The sequence below is a fragment of the Drosophila takahashii genome, chromosome 3L (assembly GCF_030179915.1).
Source record: "Drosophila takahashii strain IR98-3 E-12201 chromosome 3L, DtakHiC1v2, whole genome shotgun sequence".
NCBI classification, from domain to species: domain Eukaryota; kingdom Metazoa; phylum Arthropoda; class Insecta; order Diptera; family Drosophilidae; genus Drosophila; species Drosophila takahashii.
This window is the reverse complement of record NC_091680.1, coordinates 12,483,033-12,507,441: the sequence shown is the minus strand read 5'-3', so window position 1 is coordinate 12,507,441 and position 24,409 is coordinate 12,483,033. Positions and strand designations below refer to the sequence as shown.

The 24,409-nt window shown below is 44.5% G+C and overlaps 6 protein-coding genes across 11 annotated transcripts; 1 reads left to right on the top strand and 5 right to left on the bottom strand.

Moving 5' to 3' along the window:
• Positions 1-94: 94 nt before the first annotated feature.
• Duba (Deubiquitinating enzyme A) lies at positions 95-4,537 on the bottom strand. Its single transcript, XM_017144122.3, has 8 exons — positions 3,778-4,537; positions 3,636-3,703; positions 2,282-2,813; positions 2,065-2,221; positions 1,783-1,985; positions 1,180-1,730; positions 913-1,115; positions 95-853 (listed from the first exon to the last, which is right to left on the bottom strand). Exons 1-8 carry the CDS (start codon positions 3,949-3,951, stop codon positions 759-761), a joined length of 1,983 nt encoding a protein of 660 aa, XP_016999611.2. The 5' UTR covers positions 3,952-4,537; the 3' UTR covers positions 95-758.
• Positions 4,538-5,113: 576 nt separating this feature from the next.
• Positions 5,114-5,418, top strand: LOC108059070 (uncharacterized). The gene has a single exon (XM_017144108.2). The coding sequence runs from the start codon at positions 5,140-5,142 to the stop codon at positions 5,335-5,337; it is 198 nt and encodes a 65-aa protein (XP_016999597.2). The 5' UTR covers positions 5,114-5,139; the 3' UTR covers positions 5,338-5,418.
• Positions 5,419-5,928: 510 nt separating this feature from the next.
• Positions 5,929-14,879, bottom strand: Muc68Ca (Mucin 68Ca). The gene has a single exon (XM_017144080.3). It carries the CDS (start codon positions 14,858-14,860, stop codon positions 5,978-5,980), a length of 8,883 nt encoding a protein of 2,960 aa, XP_016999569.2. The 5' UTR covers positions 14,861-14,879; the 3' UTR covers positions 5,929-5,977.
• A 442-nt stretch (positions 14,880-15,321) lies between these two features.
• Akr1B (Aldo-keto reductase 1B) lies at positions 15,322-19,724 on the bottom strand. 6 transcript variants are annotated; one of them, XR_011418485.1, is made up of 7 exons: positions 19,572-19,724; positions 19,420-19,510; positions 16,935-17,077; positions 16,389-16,872; positions 16,116-16,324; positions 15,734-15,923; positions 15,322-15,454 (listed from the first exon to the last, which is right to left on the bottom strand). XR_011418485.1 is itself a non-coding variant. In XM_070214806.1 (6 exons), exons 1-6 carry the CDS (start codon positions 19,655-19,657, stop codon positions 15,409-15,411), a joined length of 1,059 nt encoding a protein of 352 aa, XP_070070907.1. In that variant the 5' UTR covers positions 19,658-19,724; the 3' UTR covers positions 15,322-15,408. The 6 variants fall into 6 exon arrangements, 3 of the variants coding, with proteins under 3 accessions (XP_070070907.1, XP_070070908.1, XP_016992516.1); XR_011418486.1 differs by having other exon boundaries at positions 19,426-19,510; XR_001769742.3 differs by lacking the exons at positions 19,420-19,510; positions 19,572-19,724 and adding an exon at positions 18,748-18,912.
• A 151-nt stretch (positions 19,725-19,875) lies between these two features.
• LOC108054174 (1,5-anhydro-D-fructose reductase) lies at positions 19,876-21,494 on the bottom strand. The gene is made up of 5 exons (XM_017137026.3): positions 21,308-21,494; positions 21,023-21,165; positions 20,438-20,966; positions 20,208-20,377; positions 19,876-20,116 (listed from the first exon to the last, which is right to left on the bottom strand). The coding sequence occupies exons 1-5, from the start codon at positions 21,374-21,376 to the stop codon at positions 20,068-20,070; spliced, it is 960 nt and encodes a 319-aa protein (XP_016992515.2). The 5' UTR covers positions 21,377-21,494; the 3' UTR covers positions 19,876-20,067.
• Positions 21,495-22,623: 1,129 nt separating this feature from the next.
• On the bottom strand, positions 22,624-23,911 carry PCID2 (PCI domain-containing protein 2). Its single transcript, XM_017137025.3, has one exon. It carries the CDS (start codon positions 23,859-23,861, stop codon positions 22,674-22,676), a length of 1,188 nt encoding a protein of 395 aa, XP_016992514.2. The 5' UTR covers positions 23,862-23,911; the 3' UTR covers positions 22,624-22,673.
• Positions 23,912-24,409: the final 498 nt, after the last annotated feature.

Genomic DNA, 24,409 nt, shown 5'->3' with positions numbered 1-24,409 from the left:
AAGGGAGTGGGGGTAGCTCGGGTTTTCAATTGATCCACAGTGCTACCTGTTTGCTTATGAAAAAAAAGTCCACCTATATATATCAACAAATTAACATTTTTAGGGTTATTTATTTGCTTTATTTACTCATAAATTACGATTATTATGCACCATTTATTGTAGTCAATTAAATAATTAATCAATAGCATTATCCGTATTATTATCTGTATTCTGTATATGTATCTGTATGTCTGTGTATTGGTTTTATATTGTTTATTTATGTACGAGCAGGTTTGATTTACCGTCCATTGCATGCATACTTTACTAAGCTTAATATTATGATGTATTACAAAGTAGGCATTAATTTAATGGGAAAAGGAACGTGGCATGGAGGGTATATTTATTCATGGTATAAGAGCGGACAGGTTAGGGCTTAACAAAATTTGTGCTTTATACACGTTCAAATCAAAAAAAATTCCATAACTATCCTTTCAAGGATTTTTAATTTGGGTTCTAATGATTACACGAGGAGGAGGCCTTATTAAAAAATATATGTTTATAATATTTATAAGGATAGTGTTATGTGAGAGTGTAAATGTGTAAAAGCGGGAGTGCTTCGATTACCATTGCACAAATTGCAAAGTTCGTTTTACACCCACCTATCAACATTCAAGATCGTAGATAATTTCTGCGTATTAATTTTGTTTTTTGGTAAGATTTGTGTTTTGCTTTCGTTGCGGAAAGAACTGCTTAATCACTGTACAAAGAACGTAGCGTGACTACGGTCCGCAGAGAAACTTTCGCTTCTGGTCCTCCATGTAGTCGCGTGTGGACATCTGGATGGCCTGCTGCAGCATCTCGCTCTCGTTGACTCCTGTCGGAAGTAAAAAGGGATATACATAAAAAGGAAAGAAAAGAGGAAGCAGGACTCACCCTCATCGGCGTAGGATGCCTCCAGCAACTCCTGGTAGAAGTTGGAGTAACTCTGCTCCTTGGCGTCCCCGCTCTTCTGTGGCGAAGACGACTGCTTCGACGTGCAGGGCCGCTGCTCAGCCTCAGGCGTATCGGCACGGGCCACAGACGGCGCGGAATCACGCTTCGGACTCTTCCTAAGCGGGGCCTCCAAAACCTCGGCGCTGCAAGGTAGGAAGGAACGTAAAACCTCAGTAAGCTCGTTTAGAAGTCCTTGCGAACACCAACCTCTTGCTAGCCAAAGGCGCCTCGCGACTTTCGTGGCGTCGCTTCTTTCTAAGAGCAGTGCTGCGTCGCTGTGACTTAGATCCCTTGCCGGAACGCTGGCCAGAAGCTGTGCTGGGCGATGAGTTGCCGCCGCAGTGTCCGACCGAACTGGTGCTACTCATATCTGTGGCATCACTGTCGTAGCCGGCCAGCTCGTTCACCTCCGGTGGCAGCTTGTGGCTAAACTGACCGAGGGTTTTCGGTGACAGGGAAAAGGCGGGGGCTGCGGCATCACCACTACCACTGCCACTGGTCAGGGTCACAGGCGGATTGCTGCTGCTGCCGGTGCCCCCACACACCGAGTACTTCGAGGGCGAGGCATCCGAATCGGTGAGCGCCTCTGCCGAGGTAACCGTCGAGGATGTGGCCGATCCTGCGGCCGTGTTGCTGCTGCGCGAGCGCTGCATATTCTCGCGGCACCACTGCAGGTAGGACTCGCGAGCAATTTGCTCCTCGATGGCTTCGTTGGTGGCTTCCCAGTCGGTTGTCTTTAGCTTATCCTCGAACATGGTCTGAAATTTTAATGGGTCAATAAGGAGTTGTAAGCATGGTAGCTTTACATACCTGTTCGATTTCCAACTGCTCACTGAGACGCACTGCCTCTTTGGTTTGGATCTCGGGCTTGTAACCAGCCAAGCCCAGGCCCACGCCAACGGTGGCGTTGTAGGGATCTAGAATAGCATTATAGTGGGATCCGCGCTGATAGGACAAACGCAAGGGGGGATAGCCTGCCTGCGACTGCTCGGAGTTAAAAATGTTGATGGGATCTGTAATGAGAATACAAATATATTAGAGTTTGGTTTATACATTAATTTAATATTTATATTAACACTAGATTTTACTTACTTGACTGGTAGCAGTATACTTCAACGGTGCGGCTGTAGATCTCGGATATCGCCTGGATCTCGATGTGGTTGCCATGAGCGTCTCTAGCTCGTTTGCGCTGTATATAGCTGTTGATGTCCTCAGTGACAAACTGACCAAAGTACTCGCGATTCTCGTGCTGCATGAGAAACCAGTACTATTAGTATACAATTTGAAATACCTCAGGCCTAAACATTACAATGTAATCCATGGTGTGTTGCCGGATCACGTCGTGCATCTCCTCGTCGCCGTAGATCTGCAGCGAGATCGAGCGAAAGAGGCAGGCGCCGTCCTCCTCGACGGGCTTCAGTTCGTAGCCGCGCTGTTCCATGCACTTGGCGAACTCCACGTCGCGGCGCTGCCACTCCTCCACCGGAATCAAGCGCTCCTTGGGCTGAAGATGCTCATCGCCGCTGTTGTAGCCGGAGAACGTCTCCTCCACTGTTTTCAGCAGATTGGCAGCCGCCGTGGCCGGCGACATCTGAACCTGTGCTTTCGGTGCTGTGGCGCAGCCTAGCCCCAAATGTTCGGGCGAATTCCTGCCCACCGCCGAGGGACTGCTACTGCCAGAGGTCGAAGCCAACGGCGGACTGTTGCACTTGCTGCCGGAGACACCGGGTGCTCCGCTTCCCGCCACCGCCGCCGGGTGGTTCAGTTTCTCACGCTCCAGACGATCGCGCTTGTAGTGGTGGGCATGGGTTTCGTGGTGGTCACGACGCTTCGAACGTGTGCTGGTTGAAAGGGAAAAACCGTCAATATTGAATTCCAAATAGATTGTAAGGAAATTTAGGATTTTTACAAACGGAATAACGACTACTGATTTGAATAGAGGATTTTCAAAATCAAACTATAAATTATAATTCGATTTTTGACTATGTTTAGCATGGTAAACCTATAAAAAACTTAGAAACCATTTGAATAATACAGAGAAAATTATCAAAAGTTTTAGGTGCAAAATAAGGGGTGAAACATTTTAAAAAGTAAAACGTTTCATACAAATTTATTTTACTTTGCATTTTTAAAACGTTTTCATTTTTATTTTTAAAACGGTTTTATATGAAAACGGAACCTAAAACGTTGTATAATTTTTTCTGTGCAATGATTATGATAATTATGATTATAACAAAACTGAACAAGTATGGGTTTTAAACCTTTGGAGTGCCAACGGTATGTAAATTTGTAAAAACATTTTGTAATTAATAGAGAATAAATGAATGTAAACATTATAAATGTTCTTAAATCTCAGTTAAGGTTGGTCATATTTCTAAGAAGTTTTTAAATTTGCAAATATTAATTACTAGCATTGAATTACGTTACGAAGATGAAATTAGAGTTGGAACCTAGCAGAAAGAACTATAAACCGGATAGTCACGCTTGCATTTTAATTCTTCTAGATGTAGGTCTCCTAACTCTTGTGAATTCCCTTGTACTTATACACCAGGAATGTTAGGGGAGTCCCCACTCTTCCGAGTAACCCAATTAAATGCAGCTGCTACGGGGCGCGGAGCCCCACCCCGCGAAATCCAGTGAGTAGCCCCATGGCCATAACTCACCTCTTGTGGGGGCTGCAGCGATGGGTGCGTGCCAGTTCGTCGTAGACCTCGCCACGCCTCTGGGGACTCTGAAAAGGGGGCGGAAAAAGGAGCCAATTAATAGGCGAGACCAGGTGGCGATTTGGAAAAGTGGCCCACTCACCTGCCCATGTCCATCGATGACGACGTTGCGATGGCTGTGGGTGTGGGCATGGCTGTGGGTCTGGCTGACCACCGACTGCTCCACCACAACCACCTGGGCCTCCTTGTTATCCGCATCCACATTGCCAGCCACGCGCTTCGCACTCGGTGGTGCGCTCACTGGCTTGATTGTCATGGTGGTGCGCTGCTATTTTCGTGCCCCTCACTGTGCTCCTCTCCTTTGTTGCTGGCTATCGGGTGGATCAAACACTTTCTTGGGGGCGAAAAGTGTGCGTCATAGGCGACACCTCCGGATTTGTATGTGCGTTTGACCGTTCCACACAAATCACGAAAAACTATGTGTTCTTTGTCCGAGATGTCGTCGCAGAAAATGCGACCTCAGTGGTTCCTTTCACCCACCGAAAACCGAGTTTCTCTTGTTTCCGGATGGAGAAGTTAGTGGGGATCTTTCGTAAGCCGAATGTGTGCTCTAATTTACCGATTTCAATTGTAATACCAAATCACAAAGACTGCTGCGTTGAATTAAAAGAAAAACGACAATTTCCAGATTTTCATCTGTTCGTGCAAGTGTGTGTGTGTGTGCAGTGTTTGCTATTTGCCTAAAACTGCTCAAAACTCCGCGATTAAAGTCGTCTACTTCCGGTCACTGTTTCCAAACGCTTCGCGAAACGTTGTCACTTTTTTATTAACTATTTCGGGGGTTTTTTATTGTTGATAATCCTGAAATTCGATTTTTTTTTATTTTTTTTTGGACCGCTAGAGGTGGAGAAACATCGATGGTAACATCGATGAATCGATGATTTTATAAATTTCGGAAACATCGATGTTTTTCCTTTGCAATCGATGTTTTTCGTTTTAAAAATTTCTTTTACGTTTTTTAAATATATATTAACATATATGTTAATCATTTATTGATTTTTTGGTTTATTGTCTGATTTCTCGTGAAAAACGAAAATAAGTACCATACACACCCTGTGTAGAAAAAGTACTCCTTGCGCGCAAAAATTCAAATGATGTTATTTTAAAATATAATTTCTTTTAATATATTAATTATAACTGTTAGTTTTTTAGAAAACACTGAAATGGTATATTAGTTAAAAACTGTAATTAAAAATCTAATTTTTAAATTTTTTTTTTAATTTACAAGTTAAATAATGTAAACAAATGCCAAATCTCTCTAATAAATAACACGTCAATATTGGATACACGTTTGTATCACGCAGGTTGCTGACTCTTCGCCATTAGAAATTAAACACTGAAACATATGTGCAAATATTTGGCAGAGTATAACATGGATTTTTTTCGGAAAGGTATAAAACGCTAGAGCACGTAATTCAAATTTTAGTCTGCATTCCAACCAATCATGAAGGCACATGCTTTAATTGTTATTTTCTCGTTGATGCTATTGATGTTAGCATGTGCCAACGCCGAAAGTTCCACAACCACTGAAGCCCCCACAACCACGACTGAATCTCCGTCAGTTCCTCAATGGTCATGGACGGACTTTATTAAGTTTTTCAACGGCAGCAGTAGTGGAAACAAATTCTACTTTTTCTTCTAGGCCTGATTAACCCGTTTACTGTTGCTTCATTTTTTCTATCTTTCTTCTTAAAAATAAATGTTCAAACTTCTTAAAGCCTAACCTCATATTTGGGTTTTGTGTTTTTATTAAATATGTAAGAACTTTTTTGAACAGCCAAAATAAAAAGAAGCATTACCCCAAAATACCAGGGACCGTAAATAACAGTTATTTGTGATTTTTATTTTAAAAAGACTACTGTGATATTTTGTTTTAAACGTCAAAAATAACGTTCTTTTTACTCTTGTCCACAAAGTATATGCATGTCAATAAATCTGGAAAGCAAATTAACTGTTATTTGTTCATGTCTATAAAGTGCAAAAAAAACAGTTAAATTGTTAATTAAAACTTGTACACATCTCAGTAGGCCTTTTAAAATAAAAATCACAAATAACTGTTATTTGCGGTCCCTGCAAAATACAATCATGCCCATATCAATCATCACATTTATCTCCCAATAGAGTGTTCAATATTTTGTGATAATAAATAACTATTCTGTCGAATGAAAAATACCCAGAAAAAAAAAACGGATTTATAATATTCAAATGCATATATTTTCAATCGTGTAAATTAAAGTCATCTGCCGTTTAATTCTGGACTTATCCATTCGCACGGACCAACTTTAATATTGATTGCTCCAGCCGCCCCATCCGCTGCCATATGGACGCCATCCGTAGGGCGTCCAGCTCCTTCTGGCTCCAACGCCCACCCATCGTCCATTGCCCCACCAGTAGGGATACTGTCCGGTGGCGCCCACGGAGCCACCTTGCATCATGGTTGCGTCACTGGAGCTCTCCGATCCTTCCAAATTCTGTCCATCTACGGATGCGACTCCGTTATCCAAACTTCCGCTGTCTTGGCTGGCGCTTCTGGTCCAGGAATTCAAGTTCTGCGACTGAGCATCGTTACTGGTCTGACCACGGGCTAGCCGGAAACGGATGTCTGGAGATCCCTGGGCAAGAGAACTGTCGCCCGAGAATCCAGAGCGCTGGGACCAGGACTGTGCTCCTCGAGTTCCGACTGCACCTACAATAGAACCAGAAAGGGATGATCCATCACGGGCGTTGGTCTCACCATCTGTGGTACTTCTTTTAATCAGTTTCGACCACGAACTCGATGAATCTCCTCCGCCGACAGAGATTCCGGCATCAATGGTCGGCAGGGTTAAGCGGATAGGATTTGATGTTTTCTTTGACGAACTGGACCAGGAGTATTTTGTCTCAGTTTTGGGGACCGATGAAGTTTTAGACGTAATGGTTGTAGTTGTAGTTTTACTCGAACTTGACTTTCCATTCGACTGGGGAACTTCGGAGTTGTTTGAGGTGTAGGTTTTAGTGATCTTAGTCAGCGTTGAGCCAGACTTTCCTCCATCAAGTGAAATGGTGGCGTCAACTTCCGGTAGCGAGACAATACCCGACGATTTACTTCCTTTGGTGGATGTGGTTGTAGTTGTCGTTGAAGATTTTGAGCTTGACTTTCCGCCATTTGCCACTATGCTGGCATCAACCACCGGAAGTGATAAGGTACTGGACTGACTACCTCCATTGGTGGTTGTTGTTGTTGTTGTGGTTGATGATCGAGTGGTCTTTCCATCTTTGCTTGTATAACTTTCTTTAGTGACTTTGACGACAGGAGAAGACGATTCCCCAATTTGGCTCTCAGATGAAGTTGTCGTTGTAGTGGCCTGGTTCAAGCTTCCATTATCACTCAAAGCGCTACCCTGAGTGATTTCGATTTGGGGATCAGAGGACGTGCTGGATTGACCATTGTTTGAAGAAGTTTTCGTCGTAATGGTTGTAGTTGTAGTTTTGCTCGAACTTGACTTTCCATTCGACTGGGGAACTTCGGAGTTGTTTGACGTGTACGTCTTAGTGGTCTTAGTCAATGTTAAGCCTGCTTTTCCTCCATTAAGTGAAATGGTGGCATCAACTTCCGGTAGCGAGATACCCGACGATTTACTTCCTTTGGTGGTTGTGGTTGTAGTTGTCGTTGAAGATTTTGAGCTTGACTTTCCGCCATTTGCCACTATGCTGGCATCAACCACCGGAAGTGATAAGGTACTGGACTGACTACCTCCATTGGTGGTTGTTGTTGTTGTTGTGGTTGAAGACCGAGTGGTCTTTCCATCCTTGCTTGTGGAACTTTCCTTGGTGACTTTAACGACAGGAGCAGACGATTCTCCAATTTGGCTCTCAGATGAAGTTGTCGTAGTGGTGACCTGGCTCGAGCTTTCATTATCGTTTAAAGGGCTACCCTGAGTGATTTCGATTTGGGGATCTGAAGATGTGCTGGATTGACCCTTATTCGAAGAAGTTGTTGTTGTTGTGGTCGAAGATGTCTTGCTCGATTTACCACTATTGGAAGTGTTCTTCGATGAGCTCGACCAGGAGTGTTTGACCTTAGGAGTCGATGAGGAGCTTGTCGTTACGGTTGTTTTTGTGGTTTTAGTCGAGGTTGAGCTTGATTTGCCACCTTGGGAAACGACAGTAGCGTCTACCATCGGCAAAGATGAAGAGCTGGTCTGATCGCTTCCATCGGTTGAGGAAACTGTAGTGGTTGTTGAAGACTGGGTAGACTTTGCATCGTCGTTCGAACTGTTTCCTTGGATGACATCAATAGCTGCATCAACTAATGAGTCAGACGATTCTGCACCATCCACAGATGAACTATTCCTTTTACTTTTGCCGGTCGTTGAACTCCACCTCTTGGTCCAATACTTTTTGGACTTGCCACCATTTTTCTTCCATGAGTTTGACCAGGAGTGTTGGATTTGAGGTGTCGAGCTCGTCGTTACAGTTGTTGTTGTTACGCTCGAGCTAGAGTTAGAATTTCTATTTGACTTGGGAACCTTGGAAGTCTTTGACGAATAAGTTTTTGTGGTTTTCGTCCACTTTGAGCTCGATCCTGGCATGGTGCTGGCTTGGTCCGAAGATGTAGTTGTTGTTGTTGTGGTGGTCGACGAGGACTGACCGGAGTTTCCTTCATCGTTTGAAGATGTTCCCTGGGTGACTTCTACAGCAGGAGTAGACGACACAGTGGTTTGACTTTCATCAGAGGAGGTTGTCGAGGTGGTTGTGGACGAGGACTGACTGGAGTTTCCATCGCTGTTCGATCCCTGGGTCACTTCCACAGTCGGGTCAGAAGAGGTGGTGGCTTGACCGTCATCCGAAGATGTAGTTGTTGTTGTTGTGGTAGTCGACGAGGACTGACCGGAGTTTCCTTCATCGTTTGAAGATGTTCCCTGGGTGACTTCTACAGCAGGAGTAGACGACACAGTGGTTTGACTTTCATCAGAGGAGGTTGTCGAGGTGGTTGTGGACGAGGACTGACTGGAGTTTCCATCGCTGTTCGATCCCTGGGTCACTTCCACAGTCGGGTCAGAAGAGGTGGTGGCTTGACCGTCATCCGAAGATGTAGTCGTTGTTGTTGTGGTGGTCGAGGAAGACTGACTAGAGTTTCCATCACTGTTCGATCCCTGGGTGACTTCCACAGTCGGGTCAGAAGAGGTGGTGGCTTGACCGTCATCCGAAGATGTAGTCGTTGTTGTTGTGGTGGTCGAGGAAGACTGACTAGAGTTTCCATCACTGTTCGATCCCTGGGTGACTTCCACAGTCGGGTCAGAAGAGGTGGTGGCTTGACCGTCATCCGAAGATGTAGTTGTTGTTGTTGTGGTGGTCGACGAGGACTGACCGGAGTTTCCTTCATCGTTTGAAGATGTTCCCTGGGTGACTTCTACAGCAGGAGTAGACGACACAGTGGTTTGACTTTCATCAGAGGAGGTTGTCGAGGTGGTTGTGGACGAGGACTGACTGGAGTTTCCATCGCTGTTCGATCCCTGGGTGACTTCCACAGTCGGGTCAGAAGAGGTGGTGGCTTGACCGCCATCCGAAGATGTAGTTGTTGTTGTTGTGGTAGTCGACGAGGACTGACTAGAGTTTCCATCGCTGTTCGATCCCTCGGTGACTTCCACAGTCGGGTCAGAAGAGGTGGTGGCTTGACCGTCATCCGAAGATGTAGTTGTTGTTGTTGTGGTAGTCGACGAGGACTGACTAGAGTTTCCATCGCTGTTCGATCCCTCGGTGACTTCCACAGTCGGGTCAGAAGAGGTGGTGGCTTGACCGTCATCCGAAGATGTAGTTGCTGTTGTTGTGGTGGTCGAGGAAGACTGACTAGAGTTTCCATCACTGTTCGGTCCCTGAGTGACTTCTACAGTCGGGTCAGAAGAGGTTGTGGCTTGACCGTCATCCGAAGATGTAGTCGTTGTTGTTGTGGTGGTCGAGGAAGACTGACTAGAATTTCCATCACTGTTCGATCCCTGGGTGACTTCCACAGTCGGGTCAGAAGAGGTGGTGGCTTCACCATCATCCGAAGATGTAGTCGTTGTTGTTGTGGTGGTCGAGGAAGACTGACTAGAGTTTCCATCACTGTTCGATCCCTGGGTGACTTCCACAGTCGGGTCAGAAGAGGTGGTGGCTTCACCATCATCCGAAGATGTAGTCGTTGTTGTTGTGGTGGTCGAGGAAGACTGACTGGAGTTTCCATCACTGTTCGATCCCTGGGTGACTTCCACAGTCGGGTCAGAAGAGGTGGTGGCTTCACCATCATCCGAAGATGTAGTCGTTGTTGTTGTGGTGGTCGAGGAAGACTGACTAGAGTTTCCATCACTGTTCGATCCCTGGGTGACTTCCACAGTCGGGTCAGAAGAGGTGGTGGCTTGACCGTCATCCGAAGATGTAGTTGCTGTTGTTGTGGTGGTCGACGAGGACTGCCCGGAGTTTCCTTCATCGTTTGAAGATGTTCCCTGGGTGACTTCTACAGCAGGAGTAGACGACACAGTGGTTTGACTTTCATCAGAGGAGGTTGTCGAGGTGGTTGTGGACGAGGACTGACTGGAGTTTCCATCGCTGTTCGATCCCTGGGTCACTTCCACAGTCGGGTCAGAAGAGGTGGTGGCTTGACCATTATCCGAAGATGTAGTCGTTGTTGTTGTGGTGGTCGAGGAAGACTGACTAGAGTTTCCATCACTGTTCGATCCCTGGGTGACTTCCACAGTCGGGTCAGAAGAGGTGGTGGCTTCACCATCATCCGAAGATGTAGTCGTTGTTGTTGTGGTGGTCGAGGAAGACTGACTAGAGTTTCCATTACTGTTCGATCCCTGGGTGACTTCCACAGTCGGGTCAGAAGAGGTGGTGGCTTCACCATCATCCGAAGATGTAGTCGTTGTTGTTGTGGTGGTCGAGGAAGACTGACTAGAGTTTCCATCACTGTTCGATCCCTGGGTGACTTCCACAGTCGGGTCAGAAGAGGTGATGGCTTGACCGTCATCCGAAGATGTAGTTGCTGTTGTTGTGGTGGTCGACGAGGACTGACCGGAGTTTCCTTCATCGTTTGAAGATGTTCCCTGGGTGACTTCTACAGCAGGAGTAGACGACACAGTGGTTTGACTTTCATCAGAGGAGGTTGTCGAGGTGGTTGTGGACGAGGACTGACTGGAGTTGCCATCGCTGTTCGATCCCTGGGTGACTTCCACAGTCGGGTCAGAAGAGGTGGTGGCTTGACCATCATCCGAAGATGTAGTCGTTGTTGTTGTGGTGGTCGAGGAAGACTGACTAGAGTTTCCATCACTGTTCGATCCCTGGGTGACTTCCACAGTCGGGTCAGAAGAGGTGGTGGCTTGACCGTCATCCGAAGATGTAGTTGCTGTTGTTGTGGTGGTCGACGAGGACTGCCCGGAGTTTCCTTCATCGTTTGAAGATGTTCCCTGGGTGACTTCTACAGCAGGAGTAGACGACACAGTGGTTTGACTTTCATCAGAGGAGGTTGTCGAGGTGGTTGTGGACGAGGACTGACTGGAGTTTCCATCGCTGTTCGATCCCTGGGTGACTTCCACAGTCGGGTCAGAAGAGGTGGTGGCTTCACCATCATCCGAAGATGTAGTCGTTGTTGTTGTGGTGGTCGAGGAAGACTGACTAGAGTTTCCATCACTGTTCGATCCCTGGGTGACTTCCACAGTCGGGTCAGAAGAGGTGGTGGCTTGACCGTCATCCGAAGATGTAGTCGTTGTTGTTGTGGTGGTCGAGGAAGACTGACTAAAGTTTCCATCACTGTTCGATCCCTGGGTGACTTCCACAGTCGGGTCAGAAGAGGTGGTGGCTTGACCGTCATCCGAAGATGTAGTCGTTGTTGTTGTGGTGGTCGAGGAAGACTGACTAGAGTTTCCATCACTGTTCGATCCCTGGGTGACTTCCACAGTCGGGTCAGAAGAGGTGGTGGCTTGACCGTCATCCGAAGATGTAGTTGCTGTTGTTGTGGTGGTCGACGAGGACTGCCCGGAGTTTCCTTCATCGTTTGAAGATGTTCCCTGGGTGACTTCTACAGCAGGAGTAGACGACACAGTGGTTTGACTTTCATCAGAGGAGGTTGTCGAGGTGGTTGTGGACGAGGACTGACTGGAGTTGCCATCGCTGTTCGATCCCTGGGTGACTTCCACAGTCGGGTCAGAAGAGGTGGTGGCTTGACCATCATCCGAAGATGTAGTCGTTGTTGTTGTGGTGGTCGATGAGGACTGACTGGAGTTGCCATCGCTGTTTGATCCCTGGGTGACTTCCACAGTTGGGTCAGAAGAGGTGGTGGCTTGACCATCATCCGAAGATGTAGTCGTTGTTGTCGTGGTTGTCGACGAGGACTGGCCGGAGTTTCCTTCATCGTTTGAAGATGTTCCCTGGGTGACTTCTACAGCAGGAGTAGACGACACAGTGGTTTGACTTTCATCAGAGGAGATTGTCGAGGTGGTTGTGGACGAGGACTGACTGGAGTTGCCATCGCTGTTCGATCCCTGGGTGACTTCCACAGTCGGGTCAGAAGAGGTGGTGGCTTGACCATCATCCGAAGATGTAGTCGTTGTTGTTGTGGTGGTCGATGAGGACTGACTGGAGTTGCCATCGCTGTTTGATCCCTGGGTGACTTCCACAGTTGGGTCAGAAGAGGTGGTGGCTTGACCATCATCCGAAGATGTAGTCGTTGTTGTCGTGGTTGTCGACGAGGACTGGCCGGAGTTTCCTTCATCGTTTGAAGATGTTCCCTGGGTGACTTCTACAGCAGGAGTAGACGACACAGTGGTTTGACTTTCATCAGAGGAGGTTGTCGAGGTGGTTGTGGACGAGGACTGACTGGAGTTGCCATCGCTGTTCGATCCCTGGGTGACTTCCACAGTCGGGTCAGAAGAGGTGGTGGCTTGACCATCATCCGAAGATGTAGTCGTTGTTGTCGTGGTTGTCGACGAGGACTGGCCGGAGTTTCCTTCATCGTTTGAAGATGTTCCCTGGGTGACTTCTACAGCAGGAGTAGACGACACAGTGGTTTGACTTTCATCAGAGGAGGTTGTCGAGGTGGTTGTGGACGAGGACTGACTGGAGTTGCCATCGCTGTTCGATCCCTGGGTGACTTCCACAGTCGGGTCAGAAGAGGTGGTGGCTTCACCATCATCCGAAGATGTAGTCGTTGTTGTTGTGGTGGTCGAGGAAGACTGACTAGAGTTTCCATCACTGTTCGATCCCTGGGTGACTTCCACATTCGGGTCAGAAGAGGTGGTGGCTTCACCATCATCCGAAGATGTAGTCGTTGTTGTTGTGGTGGTCGACGAGGACTGGCCGGAGTTTCCTTCATCGTTTGAAGATGTTCCCTGGGTGACTTCTACAGCAGGAGTAGACGACACAGTGGTTTGACTTTCATCAGAGGAGGTTGTCGAGGTGGTTGTGGACGAGGACTGACTGGAGTTGCCATCGCTGTTCGATCCCTGGGTGACTTCCACAGTCGGGTCAAAAGAGGTGGTGGCTTCACCATCATCCGAAGATGTAGTCGTTGTTGTTGTGGTGGTCGATGAGGACTGACTGGAGTTGCCATCGCTGTTTGATCCCTGGGTGACTTCCACAGTTGGGTCAGAAGAGGTGGTGGCTTGACCATCATCCGAAGATGTAGTCGTTGTTGTCGTGGTTGTCGACGAGGACTGGCCGGAGTTTCCTTCATCGTTTGAAGATGTTCCCTGGGTGACTTCTACAGCAGGAGTAGACGACACAGTGGTTTGACTTTCATCAGAGGAGGTTGTCGAGGTGGTTGTGGACGAGGACTGACTGGAGTTGCCATCGCTGTTCGATCCCTGGGTGACTTCCACAGTCGGGTCAGAAGAGGTGGTGGCTTCACCATCATCCGAAGATGTAGTCGTTGTTGTTGTGGTGGTCGAGGAAGACTGACTAGAGTTTCCATCACTGTTCGATCCCTGGGTGACTTCCACAGTCGGGTCAGAAGAGGTGGTGGCTTCACCATCATCCGAAGATGTAGTCGTTGTTGTTGTGGTGGTCGACGAGGACTGGCCGGAGTTTCCTTCATCGTTTGAAGATGTTCCCTGGGTGACTTCTACAGCAGGAGTAGACGACACAGTGGTTTGACTTTCATCAGAGGAGGTTGTCGAGGTGGTTGTGGACGAGGACTGACTGGAGTTGCCATCGCTGTTCGATCCCTGGGTGACTTCCACAGTCGGGTCAGAAGAGGTGGTGGCTTGACCATCATCCGAAGATGTAGTCGTTGTTGTTGTGGTGGTCGATGAGGACTGACTGGAGTTGCCATCGCTGTTTGATCCCTGGGTCACTTTGACAGTTGGGTCAGAAGAGGTGGTGGCTTTACCATCATCCGAAGATGTAGTCGTTGTTGTTGTGGTGGTCGATGAGGACTGACTGGAGTTGCCATCGCTGTTTGATCCCTGGGTCACTTTGACAGTTGGGTCAGAAGAGGTGGTGGCTTGACCATCATCCGAAGATGTAGTCGTTGTTGTCGTGGTTGTCGACGAGGACTGGCCGGAGTTTCCTTCATCGTTTGAAGATGTTCCCTGGGTGACTTCTACAGCAGGAGTAGACGACACAGTGGTTTGACTTTCATCAGAGGAGGTTGTCGAGGTGGTTGTGGACGAGGACTGACTGGAGTTGCCATCGCTGTTCGATCCCTGGGTGACTTCCACAGTCGGGTCAGAAGAGGTGGTGGCTTGACCATCATCCGAAGATGTAGTCGTTGTTGTTGTGGTGGTCGATGAGGACTGACCGGAGTTTCCTTCATCGGTTGAGGAAGTTCCCTGGGTGACAGTGCTTTGCCCGTTATTAGAAGACGTTGTGGTGGTTGTTGTTGAGGATTGACTTGTTAGTCCATCATTAATGATGTCGCCGAAAGAACTCGACCGATCGGAAATTTCGAGTTGCTTTTTCCCGTTGGCACAATTCACATAATTCGGATTTCCTAGCAGTTCTCCGTCGTGCAAGAGAAGCAATTTTCCGAAAAGCCTGTCCAGCAGCCACAGGCGAATATCCTTTCGTATTTCGATTAGAGTTTGTCGAACACTTTCACAACATGGCTGTGCCTTTATATTTGGGGAGGCTACCGCCGTAACCGTTTTAGATTCGGATTGAGCCGCTGCGACGGCCACAAGAGCGGCCAAAACCGCGACGAAAAACAAGCGCATGATCCTCCAAGAAACCGGGAGTCGGATCAATTCGATCTGTTGGCCAAATTTAAATTTCGAAACCTTTTATACCCGCGGGCGCAGGCTTTCGTTATTTTTTGGCTATTTGCGTAGATGCTTGTCTAGCTTGCAAATTTTATTTGTTAAAGAACATTTGGTACTTCCATTGTTTCCACAAAAATACATAAACTGAGCCAATTGTCTGAACTATACTATACGTCAAAGTAAATATCTTTGAAGTACCTATTAAAGAAACAACTGTGCAAAATATTTGTTCTTAGCTTGGATTAAACACTTGTTAGATATTTTGACTTTACGTAAATCGCTCGCTCGTGTCAAAAGTATACGTCAGAGGTGCATTAACCGATTTTTGAACAATGGCTTTAAAGCACACGATACCCGTTTATTTGGTCAGCCAGTTCTCCAAAAATGTGGAAACAATATGAATAAAGGCAAAAACGTAATTTTCATGTTTGTTTATTTGTACGATTTAAAATTAAATGATTGTGTAACAAATTATAAATTTGAACTGTGCACTGTGTTGCCTACTAGTATTCGTCCTTCTCGAAAGGGTGGTGGGGGTGACCGAAATGGCTGAAAATGTACAAAAATTGATTAGTTAATATCATAAAGTTATATTTTGCATACATTTTAAGCAAATAATGTCTAAGAGAACATCGGGTTAGCTACGGCAAACTGAGACTATTTTTCAGCATATTAATATGTTCAAGTTATTCAACGAAGCAAATAAAGAAAGTTAAAACACAAGCAGAGGAAGGTAAGATAATAAAGAAACTAAGTAAACACAGCTTAGGTAAATAGGTATAAGCAATCGAAAGAAAAACATTTATGAGCCAAAATTATAAAACATACGTTAAGCTCATGTTCATGTTTGTGTAGATTTGCCTTGTCTTTGGATATTTTTCTTGTAAAAGTTTCATTTTTCATAAGGCATAATTTCTCATTTATAGGAATTCTTCTTCGTTACTTCTCGCTTTGCAGATATCGGCTTCTTAAAGCTTAATACTCGTCGTGAAATGGATAGTACTTATGGGTACCATGGCTAAGTAAATATAAATAAAGTCTCGATTTATATGGGATATAGAGAAAATTGGTGTTTGTTGATATAAGACGTATAAAAGTTTAAATATTATTCGAAAGTAATACGATTCCAATTTCGTATTAAATAACCTTAAAGCCAGTCTTCATAAAAATGTAAATAACTAAATAGGTTTTTTTGGGTACTTATACTTACTTGAGCAGGGGCACCAGGCGACCGTTGCACTCGAAGCTCTCGATGATTTCGATTTCCTCGGGTGTCAGCTCAAAGTCAAAGACCTGGAAGTTGGACTCGATGCGATCCTTGGTCACAGACTTGGGAATGACGATGTTAGCACGCTGCACCTGGTAACGGATGAGGATCTGTCCAGGAGTCTTGTTCTTCTTGGTGGCAATCTCCTTGATCTACAAGTTTAAAATTGTAATACTTTAAGTTAAATGCCACTCGTTTATATGGTTAGAGTCATACCTTAGCCTCCTCTAGGATGACCGGATCGCCAGCCTTGGCCCATGGGCGGTTGGGAGATCCCAAGGGGCTGTAGGCGGTGATCGTGATATTCTTCGACTTGCAGAAATCGATCAGTTTCTTCTGTGTCAGATATGGGTGGCACTCAATCTGGTTGGTTGCCGGTGGGATGGTGGCCACCTCGAGCACGCGCTCAATCTGCTTCCTGTTGAAGTTGGACACGCCAATGGACTTGACCAGACCTTCCTCAACCAGCTTCTCCATGGCCTTCCAGGTATCGACGTAATCGACCGGCGAGTACAGGGTCTTGCCATCCTTATCGGCGGGGAACAGTTCGCAACCCTCCTTGAAGCCCATGGGCCAGTGGATGAGGTACAGATCGAGGTACTTCAGCTTTAGGGAGCTGAGGGTGTTCTCGACTGCAGTCTTGACCAGATCCGGGCGATGGAAGGTGTTCCACAGCTTGCTAGTGATGAACAGATCCTCACTGCAAGAAGGTGAAGTTTAAAACCAGAGTCCCAAGAATATGATATCAAGTTTAGAACTCACCGCTTGACAACGCCCTCCTTGATCTTGGCCTCAACTCCATCGCCAACCTCATCCTCATTTTGGTAGACATAAGCACAGTCAATGTGCCTGTAACCAGCATCAATGGCCACTTTCACAGCCTCGGTGACCTCTCCCTTGGGGCTCTGGAAACATATTATTTAAATTGATTGTTTTTATTATTTCCTTTTTTTTTTTGATAATGCAGTTCTATTTGTATATTTCACAATTGTAACTATCAGAGAATTTTCTTATTGGCTATCGCACTTTCTAGTAATACTTTGAATAAGAAAGGAAGTAACCCATCAGGAAATATGTTAATCTCTCATCGATATTTCACAATTTCTTATCTACTCCACTATCAGTTATGGGGAGCGTGTAAGTAATAATAAGAGGAAGAAAGGAAGGTCTTTTGAGACCTTTATAACTTTCATATCTGAAGCATTTAAAGTACGTCACCCTGGAATATTCGATGCTCTAAGCCGAATTTCGCAATTCGTTGTCGAGCAAAGTTTCAGTTATGAGGAGCGTGATTCGGAAATCGCTTATCTGACTTTTGACGTCACTTATCAGGCCCCTTAGTTCCCGCATCCTAAATATGTACCTAGACAGATCATAAATAGGTCAAGCCAAAGAAATACAAATCTGATTTAGGCACGTGAGTTTTAATACTATTACAATGGTAAACGGATGTATGTGTACTTTTAAACGTTCTTTTTTTCAAATTTGTTAGTATGTGATTTATATTTAAAATTCTGGGCAATATTTTAGTCAAAAGAAAGGTCAAAGACTTTCGTTTAATTTTGACATAATAAGCATATATTACGGGCTCTAGACTAATTTATGGGTGTGAGCACCAAGCCTCCCCTCGTTTGTGTTCTACAAATAGTACACGTAAACTAAAACAGATAAGGCCTTTTATAAAATACCCTTATAATACCCTTGCTAATTAAACGCTGCTTATCAGCGACTTTCCCACTGTAATCTGAATAGCATTTCCATTAGGAATCGAATTGAAATTAGGGGTTTGCGTACTGAGAGGGGCGCGTCTTTAAAGAATGCTTGAACTACAACCTATCCCTATTTTTATTTTATAAAATCTTTCGAACTTTAAGCCTAGTACTTCAATCAAAAAGGCAACGAAAATTTCTCTACAAAAATGACAAAATACAAAATGAAAAATTTTGTGATCCAAATTTTGTATGGAAATTTTCACTTCGTAGGCTTTTCGATTGAAGTGAGTTCTAGGCCTAAAACTGAAGTAATCTTGTCTTGAAATCCTCCACTTAAGATAAGAATGTTTATCAGCTTCTGACAACAGTCCGTAATATTCTTGTAGAGACGACTATGTGCCCCAAATATATGAGTGTTTGTGGGGTATATCAAGAAGTAATGTGGCAAATATTTGCAAAAAGTTTCCACTGCCATAAGAAGGTAAAAAGGGTCACCTTGGCGAAAATGTCATGGAGATCTTCGACTCACGTATTTTTGATGAGCAATAGTAATTAGCATAAGCGCTATGGAATATTAGTTACTTTTGTAGCATTGCTGTTAGATTCGACACTCCCACTATAGTATTAAAATTCATATGTATAAATAGAATGGCCGGCAAAATAATGCCGGCAAACTATCAGCTATACGACGCGTGTCATTTTTTATCCCCCCTTTTTTCAAGCATCAGAGCAAAAACAAATGTGAAAAGAACGGGAAGTCGTGGGCAGCGGAAAACTACCCGATTATGGGACCCACAAACACAGTGGCAATAATTTGCAAATGCTAAAAATTGATTAGTGCAGTTATTTGATATTCTACTTACGCCCCAGGTTCCCAGACCAAGGATTGGGATTTCCTTTCCGTTGTTGAACTTAACGTTTGGCACAGCCATTTCACTCGCTTATATCTTCTGTTTTGTAGGTAGGATTACAAATATTTATAATACAATTGGGCACTTTTTGGTTATTGCCTCTTCTTTACAAACTGAACGATTCCCCCAGCTGTTTGTCGCTTTTATACGAACCGGAGCTTGTCTGAAAATCAAAAAGCTTTCGAATCAGGGCTGCAAAATGCCCCCACATTGGGGACCAGAACAGCTGAGCGATCGTCAGTTAGGTTTAAAAATAAATTAAATAAATATTGTATTCAAAGTTATTTTTAAAGTTAAGATAGGTTCAAAAAAATTAAATAAATATAGGAATGGCATTTTTTTAGATTTAAAAAAATGTTTTGTTTGTTTCTTTTAGTTGTAGTAAAGATAAATAAATTCAAATAAGATACATACTTCGATTTAGAATCGATTTGAAATTGCAAGAGTTCTATAAGCGTGATGCGGAAGCTCTTTAAGGCTCGATAGGTGCACAACTGTATTTTTATCATAATCAAATTTAAGATTTGTGATATTTTTAAGTCGTTTCATTTCAAATATTTAAGATATTGTTTTCATGGCTGATGTGAATAAGTAAAATTAGGATTACAAGAATGCATTACCCACACTCACATTCCAGGTTCCCAGTCCAATTATTGGAATCTCATTTCCGTTCAATAAAACAACTTTGGGAACTCCAGCTATTTCTTTCTGGCACCTAATGGTTAAATATTTTTTTCAAGGTTTTATTACATACAATAAATTTTCTTATACATTACCACATGAAACGCTCGGTTTTTCCATAATTTCTCAATGTGTAACCTACAATAGGTCGAGCCAGTTGAATTTTTAATAAAGTGTTCATTTTAATACAAGTGCAAAGTGAATTTTCTATTATTTTAATATCTGAATGCTTTGACAATGCAATGGCTACTTGCTATTTTGATTTATTTCTAAACGAAAAATAGCATAATAAACGTGTATATGAAAATGAAAAGCCACATTTTAAGAAATTTGACAATAACAATTTATCTTGGTTCCAAACTAAACATTTTTATAATGGCTTACGAAGCATAACATGTTTATTACATAATCACTAAATAACTAATTTTAACACTATTATTTTATGTCGATCACTAAGGTTTTTTCACACACTTGTAAAAGAGGTAGCTGATATAATGGTATAGTATTTTTTAGATCACCACTTCACAAGGAAAGAAATCTATCAACATAAAAGGCAACCGCAATTTTTAAGTTAATTCCATTACTAATTATCTATTTCGCTTGTAGTGGCTCAAAGGGATGATGACGATGTCCATAGGCCCTGCAAAAATGTGGGGTATTTTACAAAAGATCTTTCTGCTATTAAATAATATGAATTCAAAAGTTATGTTGAGTTGGATTTGAACACTTACGCTTTCATGGTCATAAAACGACCATTACAGTCCAAGTCATAAATAGCCTTTACATCGTCGCTGGCCAGTTCAAAGTCCCAGATTCGCTTAAAGTTGTCCAGCATGTGCTGTTTGCTCACGGATCGGGGTATAACGATAATGCCCGACTGTGTTTGATAGCGGAGAAGCACCTGCAGATAGAACAGTAATAGGAATTTAACTAAGAGATATTATAGGACTTTAGTAAGTACCTGTGCTGGTGTCCTTCCGTATTTCTCGGATACAGCCAGGATAGTCGGGTGTTGAAGCAAAGGATACGCTCCGGGCTTTTCGTAAGGCGTGTGTCCCGATCCCAGACAGCTGTAAGCGGTTACAGCAATGGCATTATCATAGCAGAGAGTAATCAGTGGCTTTTGACTGAGGTACGGGTGGCACTCGATCTGCAGAACCACCGGCTTCAGCTTGGCAACACTCAACAGTCGGGTGATTTGCTGTTCATTGAAGTTGGACACACCGATGGCCTGGCACAGACCCTCATCCACTAGATCCTCCATTGCCCGCCATGTGTCCACGTAGTCGATGTCCTCGAAGGCAGCCTTATTCGTGTCCGGACAGGTGGGATATAGGATATCGCCCGACTTGTAGGCCATTGGCCAGTGCATTAAATACAGATCCAGGTAGTCCACCCCCAGGTTCTTCATACTCGTCTCGCAGGCGGAACGCACTAGCTCCGGTTTGTGGTGGGTGTTCCAGAGTTTGCTCGTGATGAAGAGTTCATTCCTGGATAAAAAAGAGTTTAAGTTGTGGGTTGAAATGCACCTCGAGTAACGACTTACCGCGTTACCTCGCCCTTGTCCATTTTCTCCCGAAGAGCAGCGCCCACCTGGGCCTCATTTCCATATATATGGGCGCAATCAAAGTGGCGGTACCCTATATCGATGGCATCCTTTACCGCTTGGGTGACGACCTCCGGGGGGCTCTAAATTGGGGGGAGGAAAATTCACGTGAAAAGCTAAAATGCAACAACAGCTTTGGGAGCTTTGACATTGACCGTGAAATAATTGGAAATGCACATTTCTGTTGGTGGATTATTTAATAGCATTCTATTTACGACCACTCACCCGCCAAGTTCCAAGACCCACCATAGGCATATTTTTTCCGTTGCTTAAAAGAAAATTTGGCGTCGACATATCTGATTTTTCGACCGCCGAGTCCTTTTCCTCCTTGTGAAATACGGAAGTAATACTGGCTTGTGTTTCCAAAGCTTTAATTTGTAATTTACCAAATGAACTAAACTCAAAGGCCTGTTAAACTGGCTACAAACGACATTTCTTGTGACTGCCGATCACAAGTTTATATACGTAAATTGTTTAAATTTAGAAACTTTTGGGCAAGCAAAAGACCTTCGCGAAACTAATTCGATTCGACGCAGAGGCAAGTTTTAAAATGTTGAACTGAATTTTTTTAAATTTGTTTACTATATTTAATTAAAATTATTGCAAAAAAACTTTTAGAAAACGTATTTGATTTATAAATGGTTTTTAAGTCGGGAGAAGCAAAAATCTCGTCCATTTAAAACAGTTTGGAATTTGTTTTTGTAGCGTTCTGTAGCTCTTACAATAAATAGTTAAGTGCTCTCTCCTTATCATCTAATAGAATTAGCTATTCGGTGCTTTCAGAAACTAATCAACCGACTTAGTTAAGCTATTTTCATAAATTACATTAATATTTGTATAATTCATTCATTCTCTTGAAATAAAGGGTTTTTATACCCTTGTAGAGGGTATTATAATTTCAGTCAGATGTTTGCAACGCAGTGAAGGAGACGTTTCCGACCACATAAAGTATATATATTCTTGATCAGCACCAATAGCCGAGTCTATCTAGCCATGTCCGTCTGTCCGTCTGTCCGTCTGTCCGTTTCTATGCGAACTAGTCTCTCAGTTTTAAAGCTATCGCGATGAAACTTTCCCGAAAGCCTTCTTTCTATTGCAGGTAGTACATATGTCGGAGCCAGCCGGATCGGACCACTATATCTTAAGGCTCCCAAACAAATATAAGAAAATTCATTGTAACTTTGTAGGAAGTAGGCGTTTTGATTCTTGACTACTTAAAAACAAAATTGAAATAAATCGAAACGCTGCACCGAGTGAGTATTCTTTTATCTACAAGGGTATATAAGCTTCGGCTGGCCGAAGGTAGCTTCCTTTCTTGTTTTTCCTAAATCCGACTGCTGTTGGAGGAGAGTGTCTTTGCTATTTCTGGAGGGTGTCTCCGCTATTTGAAATTTATATTTTAAATTAGGATTATATGTGACAAAAACAGGATATTTTCTAGGTTTTTCGTAAAAATTCTATTCAAATAAATGTCGCAGCTAAAAGGCTGATAAGTTATCAGTGATAACTCAACAATTTAACACTACTAAAGAAAAACACGGTTTTAAGTCCGAGTCTTTTACTCTTAAAAATTCACAATCAATTAAATGCACTACGCGGATACGGAGGGGAATGGATTCTGCTTGGATACGACCAGCTTGTTGTGGGCATGCGAGATGTAGCCCTTGATCTTTCCCTCGTAGATCAGATTGGCCACGATGCAGTGCGTCTCGTCCAGAGAGACATCGTTCAGGCCCACAAACTGCAGCGCGGAGAGGAAGTCGCCCATGTCCAGCTGATGGGTCTGCCGGATGGCGAAGACCTTCTTGAACAGGTTCCGGTACACGAGGAACTTGAGCTTCTCGACCAGCAGATAGATGCCGCTCCGGATCAGCACCAGCTCCTGATCCCGGACAATCTCGTCGAAGCGATTCACATTGCCCGCCTTCAGGGCCAGCGCAAGATCGTGGAACAGCAGGAGATCATAGCGCTGCAGGAGTGATTTTGTTGGCAAATAGCCCAGCAGCATCTTCACCGGCACCAGGTAGATGAGGATCAGTCGCTTGTTGCTGGCAAACCGATCGGGGCAGTTGCTAAAGGCATACGACAAATCCTGCACTGCCGCCTGGTAATTGGAGTCAAACATGGCCCTTCTGCCCACGAAATACTTGTAGGTAATCTGCTCCGGCAGCGGAAAGGTGTCCTTAAAGACGCAGTTGTCTATGGCGCGGATGAGGGGCTTGCATAGATGCAGCTTGTTGATGCGGAAGTAGATCTTGAACAGCTGGTTGACCAGGTTCATCATGCCCAGTCGCTTGGTATCCTCCTCGGAGGCGCGTCCGTCGGCGGCGCAGACGCGGAAGCAGGCCATCATGCAGTCGGCGGCCTTCTCCAGCACGTGACCCGGTGTGAATCCCCGGCAGTGCTTCTCGCAGGCCTGCGCCAGGTACCGCAGGTCCAGGCAAACGCGGTACATGAGCGGCAGGCACCAGTTCTCGTCCTTCAGCTGTTGCAGAAGCCTCACCACGGCTCCGCAGGCTGCGGCCTGCTGGGTGTAGGCCTCCATGTAGCCAGGCGGCTCCTGCGCCAGGTGATACAGAACCTTCAAATGAGCGGACACCACATCGTCGAGTGGGGGCTTCAGGAAGCGGTCCACCAGCTTCTCGGGCTGGGCGATATACAGGCTGTGGTTCTGCACGTGCACGTCCCGCAGCGACAGGTGGGTGCCCAGAGATTCGCCATCGTAGTCCTGGGCGGCGTGCAGCACGCCGGATAAATAGTTATTCAAGGTGCCGAACATTGTTTGTGTTTTTTGGCGAGCGGCAAAATTAGTGATGGCAAACTAATAGAGGTGGAAGATCAGCGATGTTTTTGTTTGGAAACTTTAGAAAAATTTCGAGGGAATATTAGGGGGATTCCCTAAACTGTTGAATTGCTGAATTGTTGAAAATTCAACAAAAAATTTCAGCAATTAAGGGAACGACCCAAAATGGTTCCTGTTGAATTTTCAAACAGCTGTTATTTGTTGAAAAATTTCACGGAACTTGAAGCATGTAAAATTTGATTTATTATTTATTATTATTAGTTACTGTCTAAAGGTGTAACCAAGGTAAAAAGAACCACAAATATGCTTTCTAAGTTGATTTTAAAATAAATAATGCGTACTGGTGATACTAAAATGTTACAGAGTTGCCACGAATTTTAAAAAAAGGTGACAACTCTGGCTTTTCAGCAATTCAACAAAATTTTCAACAGCCTCGAGGCTGTTGAATTGCTGAAATTTCTGAAAGTTGACTTTGTATGGAACAGCTGATTAACAGCTGACCAAAATTCAACAATTCAGCAATT

What these genes read in the sequence shown, in the direction of transcription:
- Duba (XM_017144122.3), bottom strand. Translation starts at nt 3,951, where the DNA reads ATGACAATCAAGCCAGTGAGCGCACCACCGAGTGCGAAGCGCGTGGCT. An exon ending in CGCTGCAGCCCCCACAAGAG is followed by an intron (nt 2,814 to 3,635) that starts GTGAGTTATGGC and finishes CCTTTCAACCAG; the next exon opens with CACACGTTCGAAGCGTCGTG. An exon ending in AGCAGTTGGAAATCGAACAG is followed by an intron (nt 1,731 to 1,782) that starts GTATGTAAAGCT and finishes TTAAAATTTCAG; the next exon opens with ACCATGTTCGAGGATAAGCT.
- LOC108059070 (XM_017144108.2), top strand. Translation starts at nt 5,140, where the DNA reads ATGAAGGCACATGCTTTAATTGTTATTTTCTCGTTGATGCTATTGATG.
- Muc68Ca (XM_017144080.3), bottom strand. Translation starts at nt 14,860, where the DNA reads ATGCGCTTGTTTTTCGTCGCGGTTTTGGCCGCTCTTGTGGCCGTCGCA.
- Akr1B (XM_070214806.1), bottom strand. Translation starts at nt 19,657, where the DNA reads ATGAACACTTTATTAAAAATTCAACTGGCTCGACCTATTGTAGGTTAC. An exon ending in AAAACCGAGCGTTTCATGTG is followed by an intron (nt 19,511 to 19,571) that starts GTAATGTATAAG and finishes TTTAACCATTAG; the next exon opens with GTGCCAGAAAGAAATAGCTG. An exon ending in TGGGAACCTGGAATGTGAGT is followed by an intron (nt 17,078 to 19,419) that starts GTGGGTAATGCA and finishes ATATGTTTCCAG; the next exon opens with AGCCCCAAGGGAGAGGTCAC.
- LOC108054174 (XM_017137026.3), bottom strand. Translation starts at nt 21,376, where the DNA reads ATGTCGACGCCAAATTTTCTTTTAAGCAACGGAAAAAATATGCCTATG. An exon ending in GACAAGGGCGAGGTAACGCG is followed by an intron (nt 20,967 to 21,022) that starts GTAAGTCGTTAC and finishes TTTTTTATCCAG; the next exon opens with GAATGAACTCTTCATCACGA. An exon ending in ACGGAAGGACACCAGCACAG is followed by an intron (nt 20,378 to 20,437) that starts GTACTTACTAAA and finishes TTCTATCTGCAG; the next exon opens with GTGCTTCTCCGCTATCAAAC.
- PCID2 (XM_017137025.3), bottom strand. Translation starts at nt 23,861, where the DNA reads ATGTTCGGCACCTTGAATAACTATTTATCCGGCGTGCTGCACGCCGCC.